This window comes from Chelmon rostratus, chromosome 21, assembly GCF_017976325.1.
Source record: "Chelmon rostratus isolate fCheRos1 chromosome 21, fCheRos1.pri, whole genome shotgun sequence".
NCBI classification, from domain to species: Eukaryota; Metazoa; Chordata; class Actinopteri; order Chaetodontiformes; family Chaetodontidae; genus Chelmon; species Chelmon rostratus.
In genome coordinates, this window is record NC_055678.1 from 21,261,467 (window position 1) to 21,274,618 (window position 13,152).

The 13,152-nt window shown below is 43.1% G+C and overlaps 1 protein-coding gene across 1 annotated transcript; it reads right to left on the reverse strand.

Moving 5' to 3' along the window:
• Positions 1-1,484: 1,484 nt before the first annotated feature.
• Positions 1,485-4,074, reverse strand: egr2b (early growth response 2b). Its single transcript, XM_041962859.1, has 2 exons — positions 3,708-4,074; positions 1,485-3,286 (listed from the first exon to the last, which is right to left on the reverse strand). The coding sequence occupies exons 1-2, from the start codon at positions 3,877-3,879 to the stop codon at positions 2,115-2,117; spliced, it is 1,344 nt and encodes a 447-aa protein (XP_041818793.1). The 5' UTR covers positions 3,880-4,074; the 3' UTR covers positions 1,485-2,114.
• Between the last annotated feature and the right edge of the window lie 9,078 nt (positions 4,075-13,152).

Below are 13,152 nucleotides of genomic sequence, written 5' to 3' on the forward strand. Positions count from 1 at the left end.
TTAGATTCAATGTTATCAGAAATCTTTTTATGAAATGTCATGATAATATAACACAGCTCAGTATATTTCACAGGAGAGATGTGTGACACTAAAAATCAGATCCGGCTGTTCTCTTTTATTTCTCCACGCTCTGCAAAGTGGGGCTTTTTGTTTTGTCCTCAAAAAATGAATTGTTCTTACATTTGTAAAGTTTACTTTACAGCATCAGCGTTCGCTCTTCAGCTTGGTTCCCTGGTGTGATGAACCCTTCAGGTACTAAGTTAAAGCACCATAAATGCCTACACCATACCAAATCCTGGTGACAATTAATAGACAGACATTTAGTAAATGGAAAGGAATCAGATCACCACAGCTGCCCACTTGACAGAGGTGTGTAGGTGTGAGTCACAATAAATAACACAGACAGACGCTGCAGCAAAGGAAAGACACACAGAAAACAAATGGAGCAGCTGGTAGACATTTAGAACAATAAACAGCTTCTAAACATCATCATCGTCATGTCCTCTGTGTTTTTCTGGAAATTTGTGGGTTTTGGCAACGTAAGAGGGGTTTACATTCTCAATTAAAGAATTACACATAATGAGTCTTTTATAGGCTGATTGCAGTATTTTTTTCCCAGATCTTCTGCTTTTAGGCCAACAGATAAGCAGAAAAATAAATAAAGTGTATGAATGAATATATGAAGGATCCAGCATTTCTCCCCACAGCTGCATTCCAGGCAGTGCCGGGAAGACTTTGAAACAGCTGTTACCTTCATACTGGGAAATAAACTTCAGAGAAAACATAATTGAACTGTTAACTTAGTAAAGTATGAAAAAGAAAAACTGCATGTGACTTGGGACTCATGAACTCAGTGTTTCTAAAATCCATGGCCTTGCCTGAATCCTGTGGATGTATGCACCATCTGTAGTCTTGTATCTGACAAAGTGTATTTATTTTCTTTATATTCTGCCTCTTTTTATAATATTTTTTTATATATTGCTGCTTTTTCCTCTGAAACTTGAGCTTCTTTGGAAGAGAATGACCTAACAGTATTTCAGATGGTTGAGAAATGTAGACGAGATCATTTGGACTCTTTTGCTGAAATGTGTCTTTCACCTTTACTGTGACAAACTGAGCATTAGATCCAGTGTGTTTAGAACCTGATGTGATATCTAAATTAAAAGTGAGTGGGTGAAAACTGAGTCAGAGATGCCATGAGTGACGCAAGGCGGGATTTACCCAATTGACTTTTCAACATAAACAGCTTCAAGTCTTTCTATAAAGACACATAAAAGAATGCTATTCACCACTTTCAACCCAGAGACTTTTGGATTCCATGAACACATCAGATGACACTGTTGGCATGTGTTGTCTCTTTAGTTATGAGTAATAAACCAAACTGATACCGTCTGTGTTTATCATCCTCATACATTTAATAAGTCTCAAAACACACATCACAACAACAAAAAAAAAACAAAACACAACTGTCAAGTCGGTATGAGTTCAACATATTTATACTTTTTTTTACACGTGAACCACAACTGCTTAACACTTGAAGTTACACAAGACGAAATGTGTACAAAAATAGAATGTCTTCCAACTTTACATATTAAAGGACAAATATACATTGCATTAGAAGCGTCCTTGAATCAGTCAGTGTACAAAAAGACACACAGCAAGGCACTAAAGGGGAAATAAAGTCATCAACAAACATGTTAGAATGAACACATTGTCAATTCAATAACTTAGAACAGTTCTTTTTTTTCAAAACATTATTGCAGTTATTTCACATTTAGCGCGCGGCCTGTGGCGCGCTCAGCGTATGTTGGCGACATTTTAAAAATCCCCTTTATATCACAACCGCCCTTCTATATTCTTGTGAATTAATGGCTGTATTTACTTTTCTGTTCAGTAGACTGTGCAGGCAAAGTGCTTTCGTTTCAGTCTTTCTGTTAGTTCTGGAGCGGGAATCGGTGCGTAATTGCGCACGGCAGCACAGAGTCTGCTGCTTGTTCATTCCCATTCCGGAGTTTAGGCTAGTTCACATCAGTTTCAGAATCATTATATTTTCTTTTTTAATGGGTTAGTGTGCGTCACGCTGCCATGGTGACAACAAAGTTTTCCACGGAAAACTATGAACAAATCCCGTTTGTTGCGCTGATGCCGCCTGACGACCGCTCCACGCCGGAGCTGCTGGACGAAGAGGAGGACGAAGAGGAGACAGTGGAGGACTTCCTCTCTTTCTGCCTCAGGTGGATTTTAGTGTGTCTCTTCCTCTCGTCGCTGCGGGCGAACTTGCGGCCACAGAAGTCGCACGCGAACGGCTTCTCTCCCGTGTGCGTGCGAATGTGCGTCGTGAGGTGGTCACTGCGGCTGAAGTTGCGCATACAGATCCGGCACTGGAACGGCTTGTGTCCAGTGTGGATCCGGATGTGTCTCGTCAGTTCGTCTGAACGGGAGAACCGCCGGTCGCAGCCCTCAGCCGGACAGGGATACGGCCGCTCGTGGATGGGCGTCTTGCTGGGTCTGTTCGGGTACTTTCTGGGCCGCAGGATCGGTCTCAGGGGCAGGTTCTGTGGGCTGTAAGCAGATGGGATCCTCGGCGGCCCTCCCTCGGAGCCACCGCCACCCGGACCCGTCAGCGTAAAGTTCCTGATAGTGTTCAGCGGGGTAAGGGGTGGGGGGACGCGGAATGTATCGAGCGGACATGGACCGAATGGTTTCCGATCTTGGATACCTGCAGTGTGCATGTCCCGCTGGCAAGCCGGCTGGAAGAAGCCCGAGTAGTCGGGGATGATGGGGAAGAGCCCCGGCGCTTCTGAGCTGCTGGGCTGCTTGGGCGAAGAGTAGGAGGGGGGCGGGTACGAGGCGATGGGGCAGGTAGAGGTGGACAAAAACGCCGAGGGGTCCTGGTAGACCTCCCCGCAGCCAGAAGAGGAGTAAGGAGGCGGAGGGGAGTACAGGTGGTGGTGGTGGTCCATCTCTGCCTGATTCTGAGCCGCCATGGTGCAACTCAAATTTCCGCCGGAGAAGTGATTGGGAGATCCTGAGGAAACCGGGGATGAGGACGCTGAGGAGGAGGGAGGAGGAGGAGGAGGCGGCTGGGCCACGTTGAAGATGCCCGAGACGATGTTGATCACTCCCTCGGGGTTCCAGTTACCTGGATACTGGGGGTCGATGGAGAACTTTCCCATGTAGGTGAAAGTCTGGTTTCGGTGGGACGCGGGCTGAGAGAAGCCGCTGGAGTAGGAGGAGAGGTCCAGGGAGCGTTTCTCTGCGCTCATGTCTGCGCCCATCAAGCCATCTGCGGCCAAAAACACAAGAGGTCATTGGTGAGGAAACACAGCCATGATTAATCAACCTGTTTACACTAGACAGAAGAGTGCGCTCAGTGAGAGAAAGCGGATGCGCCTCTGTTCCATTACGCACCGACTCTGGTCTTATCGTGCTATTGCATTTAAATATGACACATTTTAACAAACTAATTCATTCTGATTAATCCTAGAAAGCAATTAGTTCATATTATGGCATATTATTGCACTGACTAATTCTTATTCAACTTGTTTTTTTGTTTTTAAGTCCAAACAATTAGTCTTTAGATTTCAAATCTGAAGCACACTGTATGATTTGGATTTGTAATTGCTTAAAGATTCAGGATATAGACAACTTTTCATGGGTGAATAAGCAATTTTCTTCATTTTACACTGCACAGTGTGTCATCTTACCTGCTGCCACATTAATCTGGTCGTAATGCGCTCCTAAATCGGTGTTGGGGAAGATAGCCACAGAGGTCGGCAAGCTGGTGGCGATGTCATCCACAGAGTACACGCTTTCGGCCACGGGATGCACGAACCCCCCGAGATTCACGGGCACCTTCTCCAAAGTTTTAGCCGTCATCGTGGAGGGACAGAAGCGACCGTGTCTGCTCGCTCTCTTTCTCTCGTCGTTCTCTTCCTGTACACAAAGCCTTTAACAAATAACAGCGTGGAGCCCAGCCGCGCGTGGGTCACCACTGCATCTCTCTGTCTGTCACCGGGAGTGAGAGGATGATCTGCGCGTGTCTGGTGCGTGATAAACTTAACACCGTGTGCAGTAACTGTTATTGGGAGCAGGGGCCCAGCCACTACTATGTATATATGGGGAACCCTGATTACGGCTGCTACGTCATTACCCAAATATGGAGTGGGAGGGGTGATGAGAGCGGAGAGCGGAGAGGCGCTGCTGATGCTGATTGGCTGGGAAGCTCCGTGACGATTTCAAAGGGAATCACTTGTCAATGGAGAACCCGCTGCTCCGGAGAGATAAAACGGACTTTTTCCACTCCCTGCCCAACTGGGATACACTGTCATAAAACAACACTCCAGCACCTTACACCACAGTGTGTTTACACCGCCACAATTCCTTCATGTTTCTTTTAAATATTAGTTGTTTTTTTACATTTATTCTCCTCTGTGCTCTGTCTAATCGGGTATCAAAAGAGGAATTCCGGTTGAGCTTCTGAAGCCATAAAAGGTTGAATCCGGTAATTGGGCACGTCCCCCATTCTCCATATTTGGCTTCGATTCCGGAATTATGATCATCGGAAAGTGACGAGTTTTACCGAGCTGAGCGAGAGAAAAGAGAAAGCCGCGGCGGCATAACCACAAGCAAATGATACGGACAGGGGAGCGGAATTTACTCCTCTGGGTGCGACAGGCTGCATGGGCTCGGAAACTTCTGTCAGTCTGATTTGACTATGCTCTAGGAAAGAATAGATTCACTGAGGAGTTAAATATAGTCATTTAGAGATATTTACAGTCAGTGAGAGGAAACCAATATTTATAGAGGTGGTGGTGGTGTGCCACCTGAAGTAAACACAGAAAGAACGACAATCAAGTGTAAAGGTGCCAGTGGTCCACCTACATGTGGGCATAGCCTATTCCCTTTCTGTCCGATTTTTTGAAAGTTTTAAATGTGTTATCCGTCAGCATGATGTTGTTTGATATCACATGTCATAACATGTCACGTCTACTCAGCTAAAATGTGGAGCATGTGTGTTTTCACATGCTGCTGTTGCTCACACAACCTCACGTTTTCCTCGAAAATATTGCAATACTGAAGAATTTAAGATTTAATTGTCCCAAGAGAATCGTGTGCCCTCCTGTGGTCTCCTGAGGGACTGTCTCTCTCTCTCTCTCTCTCTCTCTCTCACACACACACACACACACACACACACACACACACACACACACAGGTCATGGACTCTGTCTGCTCTGTTTGATCTTGTAAAGTCCCTCCGTGGGTGGAGAAAGTTGACACACAGAAAACAGAAAATATTAGGCACCTTGCATGGAATATAGTTTCCATTATGTGTGTGTGTGTGTGTGTGTGTGTGTGTGTTGCACAGCAGCATCACACAATCACCACAGTCATGTTGTAGCCTAACCTAAATATAGCTTTATTACTGATGATAGGGTGTCATACTTTTGACAAGTCACATTTTCATTTTTACTGCCTCTGCTGCTCCTGACAGTGCACATCATATGGACAATGGCATTGTAATGCTATAAACTATATTTCAATACATAACATGTCAGCTGATAGTTACACCTCTCAACATCAGAGGGCAGATGGATAATACCAGCCTCACAGGTTGGTCCATATCAACACTACATTAGCTGAATAGTGCTCCCCAGAAGACAGAGCAGGTTAGATAGACACTGAGAGGAAGTAATGCTCAGCATTTATGTAACTGAGATAATTTCTCAGCAGTCAGGAAACACAACAAGTCTCAGTCTTATTCATTTAATGAAAGTCTGGACCAACACCCACCTAATGAAGAGCTGTCTCACTATGTGCAGAGGTATACTTACTTACTGTGGCACAATCCTACACCCTGTGTCGGACAAATGACGACATATTGGAACAAATGGCACTTTAAAGATGTACACACTATTGGTGGTGGATATAGACTTGTCTTTTGTCAGGGGATATCTTATTAAACAATTTGGTCTGAAGGGTAAGCAATATTTCTGGAAGTATTTACAAATAAACATTTTCAGTTTTCAGTTTCATTGCAGTTGTTTCGTCATACACCTTCTGAGTCCACGCGGTATTTCAAAGTGTAACGACCGTCTGGGGTTACCTCCATAACAGAACAGAAGGATAAATCACCATATGTTGGCAGGGCCATAGACAGGATTTGAGAAATACTTTTCTTGCCTGGTTTAGTTGGAAAAATGACTAACCATTTGCTTCAGCAGCTCTGCAATAAAACTGTATACAGCATGACTGTAGACGCTGTAGATCATTTCCCAACATGTCTGCTTTTAATTACTTTCAAAAGAATATGTTAATGCAGTCAGTGATCGTCATCTCGGCATATTTTCCTCACCTGATTTCAGGCTATGGCTTGAATTAAAGTTTATGGCCTGTAAAAACCTGTAACCTACTTTATAATTGTGTTCTAATCATTAGAGTTATTTTATTCTTTCACTTCTTTCATTTTAGCTTTTAGACTTTTCAGTCCGTGTTTTACTCTTCTTCTTTTCTGTTTTACACTACTGTTGCAGGACTGTTAAAACGACTGCTTAACTATCATCTTCACCATCACTGCCGCTAACGCTTGTGTTTCATACTTTTCTACTGCTACTAAATAATAATGAACGTAATGATAGTAAAAGAAGAGCGCTGATATATCATCAGATTCAAGCCTACATGTCTTTACATTTAACATAAGGTGTGACTAATGAGACAACTGTTTAAATAGCTTCAGAGTGCCACATTCACACACACATCCTTCACATTAATCAACGTACTCGTCAATAAACCCTGTCAATAACAGCTCTATTAGTGTGTGTGTGTGCATGCGCGTGCATTAGTGTGTGTGAATCTGTGCGTGTGTGTGAAAGAGACTGTGGTGTTAAAAGGAGGTGGAAATAAGTAAATAAGAAAAGACACAGAAAGCTGAATTGACGCAGGGATTGTCCTTTTAACTGTGGGGGCCTCTTCAATGGAGAGGGTGTCTGCCTCCTGAACCCAGACTGGGAGCTGGTTCCACAGAATGGGAGCTTAGTGGCTGATGATTCTGGCTCCCATTGTACTTTTGGAGACTCTATGAGCCATAAGTTAACCCTGCATTCTGGGAGTGCACGGATGGTGTCTGACCATCAAAGACTTTGGAGGTGAACAGAAAGAATGTAGATTGTATTCTGGATTTTACTGGGAGCCTGTGCAGAGAGGCTAATATTCCTGTCAGTTTACGAGCAGCAGCATTCTGGTTCAGCTGGAGAGTCGAGCCAGATATTAAGGAATTGCAATAATCCAGCCTGAAAGTACCAAATGCATGGACTAGTTTCTCAGCATCTTTTTGACACAGAGCATGCCTAGTTTTGTCAGTGTGATGTTGGTAAAGGCAGTCCTTGACGTTTGTTTTATGTCGGAGTTAAAGGATAACTTTCGTTTTTTACAACCTGGGCTTTATTTGTAGCATTAAATACGACCATTTAGACACCCAGACAACTTTGGTGGCATTTGGAGTCGTTTTGAAGAAATTAGCCCCAGAAGAGCGGCGCGTATATCTGTATAATGCGAGTAATTGGGGCACCCGTGCGTAGCCTCTATAAACGCATAATTTGAGGCGAAACTCGTTCATATTTCAATATTTTGTCATGATGTGCTGGCGCTATTCCCCTCTGAGCCCGTGGTGGCATGTTATCAACATCCAGTGTCTCTAGACAACCACTTCTGATGTGGATGACGTCATTTTCGAGCGCCGCGCGCTGCGAGCAACCAGCCACAACACGGCTAACTCTGCGGTGGTCGGCTAGTTTAGCTGTAGTTTGCGACTGTTATTTTTCACAAAATGGATGAATATTTTTCCGACTCTGAGGTGGTGGACAATGACTTTGTTTACGATGGACGTCCTTACCGTTTGAGCCAGAGTACACGGACGAGGAGCTCGTTGAAAGGAGGACGCGGAGGCAGAGAGAGGAACAGCTGGCCAAACAACAACAAACGGCTGCGTGTCCACGAGTAGACGGTAACTGGTGGTGTTCTTGTGGACAATGTTCATCGATGACAACAGAGGAGGAATGCCTCTGTTGCTCAGAGTGGGACTTGCGGCCAGGAGATACGCGTCTGGATGTGTCAATAAATGTCTGGATCACAACACTGGAGGATTTCCGCGCAATGATAAACTTCTGTCAAACGAAACCAAGGCAAATAAACAATCTATACATGTGTGTAAACTACTGACTCAATCGAAAGTTGCCCATTTGGTCCAGCAGGCTTTGGCTGGGTCTTCAAGTTCACTTTAGGGACACGAAAAAACGTCTCCACCACAGCCCGGTTTATCATTGCGCGGAAATCCTCCAGTGTTGTGATACAGACGTTTATTGTCACATCCTCCTCTGTTGTCATCGATGAACATTGTCCACAAGAACACCACCAGTTACCGTCTACTCGTGGACGCGCAGCCGTTTGTTGTTGTTGGCCAGCTGTTCCTCTCTCTGCCTCCGCGCCCTCCTTTCAACGAGCTCCTCTTCCGCGTACTCAGGCTCAAAACGGTAAGGACGTCCATCGTAAACAAAGTCAGCGTCCACCACCTCAGAGTCGGAAAAATATTCATCCATTTTGTGAAAAATAACAGTCGCAAACTACAGCTAAACTAGCCAACCACCGCAGAGTTAGCCGTGTTGTGGCTGGTTGCTCGCAGCGCGCGGCGCTCGAAAATGACGTCATCCATGTCAGAAGTAGTTGTCTAGAGACACTGGATGTTGATAACATGCCACCACGGGCTCAGAGGGGAATAGCACCAGCATATCATGGCAAAATATTGGAATATGAACGAGTTTCGCCGCAGATTATGCGTTATATAGAGGCTACGCACGGGTGCCCCAATTACTCGCATTATATGGATATACGCGCCGCTCTTCTGGGGCTAATTTCTTCAAAACGACTCCAAATGCCACCAAAGTTGTCTGGGTGTCTAAATGGTCGTATTTAATGCTACAAATAAAGTCCAGGTTGTAAAAAACGAAAGTTATCCTTTAAATATCATGATCAAACATATCTCTGAGATTCCTTACAGTGGTGCTGGAGGCCAGGGCAATGTCATATAGAGTAACTAACATATCTTTACATAATGTGCTTTGGAGGTGGACCTATGAAGATATTATGATTGTATTAAATGTATTTTTTCTAACGTTAGGCATTCATCTAGAGGAAGTACGGTAAGCCATTAACACATTCTTATCCTAGATGACTTAACACATAGTTCAAGGTATGCTCACTTCTCATTGGGAATTTTACAGCCAGGAGAATCTAGAAGGGAAGCTAGATTTTATGGATCCCAAAATAAACAAGACTGTCTTCTCCTGATTTCCTCTTCAAAATGAATTGAGTCTGGTGTGATAATCATATATAACAGGCAGACATAAGACAGTTATGTCATCACGTACATTTGACATCAACATAAAACAGCAACCAGGGAAAATCCCTGTACTGTCCCTACAATGTGCCCACTGTACTGTGACTGATTATGTGCCTGTGGTTGATCATGATGAACAGAAGGCACTAAAACTCTTGATACTGATCGTGTGCCTGTGTCAGCAGTTAGTTTACAATATACAGTATGCAATACATATGATGTCACTTCTTTTTTTCATGTTTATTTCATTGAATCAGTATTTGGGAATCTACTTTTATTATTTATCATTTCATTATCAGTTTTTAACATTACACTGTGGCCTGTCAGGCCTTCAGTACAAAGCAGAATACGTGCTGCTGGGCATGGAACAGCTTTTTGGTCTGGAATTTGAAATTGCGGCCACAGTGGAGCTGTGCCTTTCTGACAGAACGACACCATGGTCATCCTCCCTAAAACACACGCTAGTTCACTTTCAAGCATTCCCACCATGAGTTTAATATGAGAGAATATACAATTATTTCCTTGTCTGTTTAATTGTCACAGACATCAAGAAAAAAACCCACACTGGATACAGTTTGCTTTTGTAGCCCACATACTTTCTCTGTGTGGGAGTACAGCAACTGGGGTGTGTGCATTCAAATATCTGTGTGTTTATGTGTGTGAGTGGGGTGGAGAGAGATGATGAGTGTGCAACTGTCAAAGTGAGAAAGCTAATTTGGTTTGAATTTATATCTGACCCATCTTCAACTGACAGACCAACAAACACCAGTAACTGCCCCCACATATACACTGTTGACTTTCATCACCCATATATGGAGCTCTGTAAGGCTTATTAAGGACTTACTTTCAATGCCCTACATGTGGGGCACTGAAAGTAAGTCATATTACATATCATTCAGCCAGTATGGCAGAGGTTCCTCCCAAGCCACAGTTTCACAAAACAGCCTGAAAACTTGACATGAAATTTGATTTGACTGCTTTTATGAATATATTTCTTTATCAACATAAACCGTCATCACTGCCTTTTAAATAAACATCTTAATTTAGAGCAGAAATGTGTTTAATTCACTATTGGATAGGTTGGTATCAGCCAGCCTAAAACATAAGCAACCTGGGTGGCGGCTTAAGGCCCCCAAGCCTCCATGAAGCCCCTGGAATAAACCTCAATTCATCATTGTGCACACAAAAACAGATAATTACATCAGTATAAATCCGCTTTGTTTCGAGCCATTTGAAGCCATATTTCATTGTGTATCTCTTATACTCAATACTTTTGTAAGTTTATCATGTTTTGTGTTTTTTTTACTGTTTTAATAAAACATAAATTGTGTTCTACCCAAACTTTGAAAATGAAAGACCAATAAGAGGCAATGCACATGAAAAGGACTTTACTAATTAAAAACTGTAACAACAATCTTTACAAAACAAAACCTGAAATGTCAGAAACAACCACCAACAATAATCAAGAACCAGAGGTCCTTCATCAGATGTGGGGACACGAGACCCACATGGAGCTTCTGTAACCGTCACTCAACTCAACTCGACTACACGAAACACCACAAAGGAGGTGGCATTCAAACTGAAGTCTTGTCTGAGCTCGCCTGCTGCTTCAGCATCTAAAACCTATAAATGAATCAAAAGTAATACAAGCAGCCCTTTTGATAAACTTGTTAATCCTGTTTCTCTGATTGGCAGTAATGCTGTAATCCAAACGTACAACAGCCGAAACGTTTCCAGCGGGCCTTGAGGGACTTCCTAAGAAATCTGGATGGTGTGTTTTGATCAGAGGAAGCTATCTTAACCATTAACAATTGTTGATGAGAACTGGTGATGGTGCTTCTTTCCTAGGTTAATAACTAGGCCCTTGCAATGATTGCTGACCCAGGAACCTGATACTTACAGGAGATGTACATTGTTTTCAGCAGGCATGGGAATCAGTCAATAAGATATTAATAACATATGAATAAAAGCTGAGAAGCAAGGAGTGACTAATGAAAAACTTGGCAACACCCCGTCTACGTTACGTCAGTAGCACAGAGGCAGCAGCACCTTCAGTCCTCCATCAGTGTCACACAGGTTGCATTCATCCACAGTACTGCTGTGTGGTCACCTGAGGTTTGGTGCACCAGCACAGCAATACACAATATCTGCCGTTACATGAATTAAACGGGAGAAAATAGACTTGAGGCCGAAAATGTGCTGTTACCTAGCCTGTGCAGTCAGCTGTATTGAATGCAGTTTCAGATGCATGTAAGACAGATAGTTGTAAAAATGTGGCTGAAAAACAACCAGTTTAGACAGTGTGTATATGCAAATGGCACACTTGGTTAAGGTTAGGAAAAGAAAAAAAAAAATCAGAATAAGCAAAGCTGTGATAGGACTCAGTTTTTTCTCACAAAGGTCGAATGTAGTGCACTACACACCCATCCATCACCCCAGCCCCCACACCCATATTTCCTGCATCACACTGACCCTGAACACTGGACATGAACAATTCCTGGGACAGCCAGAACAGGCCACAGGAGCACTGAAGTCAAAAGTGTTCATATCCTTTTGGGACCATGAGTATCAGCAGCAAACCTCCAGGAAATGCAGCCAGCAGCTGTTGCTCTAGATTAAATTATGTGATACACAGACTAGTAGACTGAAAGTCATCATCATCATTCCTATGGCCTGCCAGTAAGAACACAAAGTTGCACTTTTGAAAGAGGTGTATCCATTTGTTTTGACATTATTCATATATTCCGATATTTTTAGGTGTAATGTGAATGTATTCTCACATATTCTGAACTCTGGGAGTGTTTTGGATGCACAGATCATTTTCTGTCTTCAGTTAAACCCCTGCACTATTGTGTGGACCAATGCAATGCCAAACATTTTCTCTTTATTTTGTGGGATAATACCTCACCCACATCACTCCTACCCAACTTCCAGTGTTCCTGTCACGTCAATACACACATCTATTAAAACAACAATAGAAAAACAATCCATAAACAGAAAATGAATCCCACAAACAACCTATCATCCAGCAATAGCCAACGTTAATCCCAAGTGAAACAATAAAATCTTCTCTTGACATGCACTTACAATACTACATTTATCCTTTCAGAAGAGATTTTTCAGTAAAGGAATGTATTTTTAGAGATGTTTTGTCAAGGACATCACTGATTTTGATTTAAAATTTTCGATGACTTTTTATCCACAATTTTCAACCGTCATTGGAACGATGCATGTGTGACGTGTTTGTATTAAACATTTATTTGCGGAGATAAAGTGACACATGAATCACTCCTGTGATTCTGTGGAGTGTTTAGGTTGATGCAGTATCAGTGGGAATGGAACACATGCTCAGTATTAGAAAGGTGCACAGAATAGTTACAGAAAAGTTGAAACAAGAGTTCCACATTTTTTAAATAAACTTCTTCCCTTTCTTTGTGAGAGTGAGACTGGAAGCAGCCTGGATTACACCTACCAACACCTCTACAGCTTACTAATGAACATTTTGTGTCTTGTTTGTTGAAAGCCAGCCCTATGCTAAGATAGTGCGCTAAGTTGCTAAGCAACGAATTCCAGAGGTGTGACAAAGCCACAGCACATATACTGAACTTTAGGCGTTCAGCTGACATTTTGATCCAGAGCTGCTTTCACAATGAGCGGCATTTCCTTCAATGTTGTGCTCAAAGACACTTCAACAGAACAGCCTTTCTAAGCATCACACCAGCGCCCACCGGGACACACACCCATGTCATTTTTCTTGAGGT

Bases quoted from the DNA above. Each gene is read 5' to 3' on its own strand.
- egr2b (XM_041962859.1), bottom strand. From the start codon at position 3,879: ATGACGGCTAAAACTTTGGAGAAGGTGCCCGTGAATCTCGGGGGGTTC. The intron at 3,287-3,707 runs GTAAGATGACAC...TTTTGGCCGCAG, and splicing joins CCAGATTAATGTGGCAGCAG to ATGGCTTGATGGGCGCAGAC.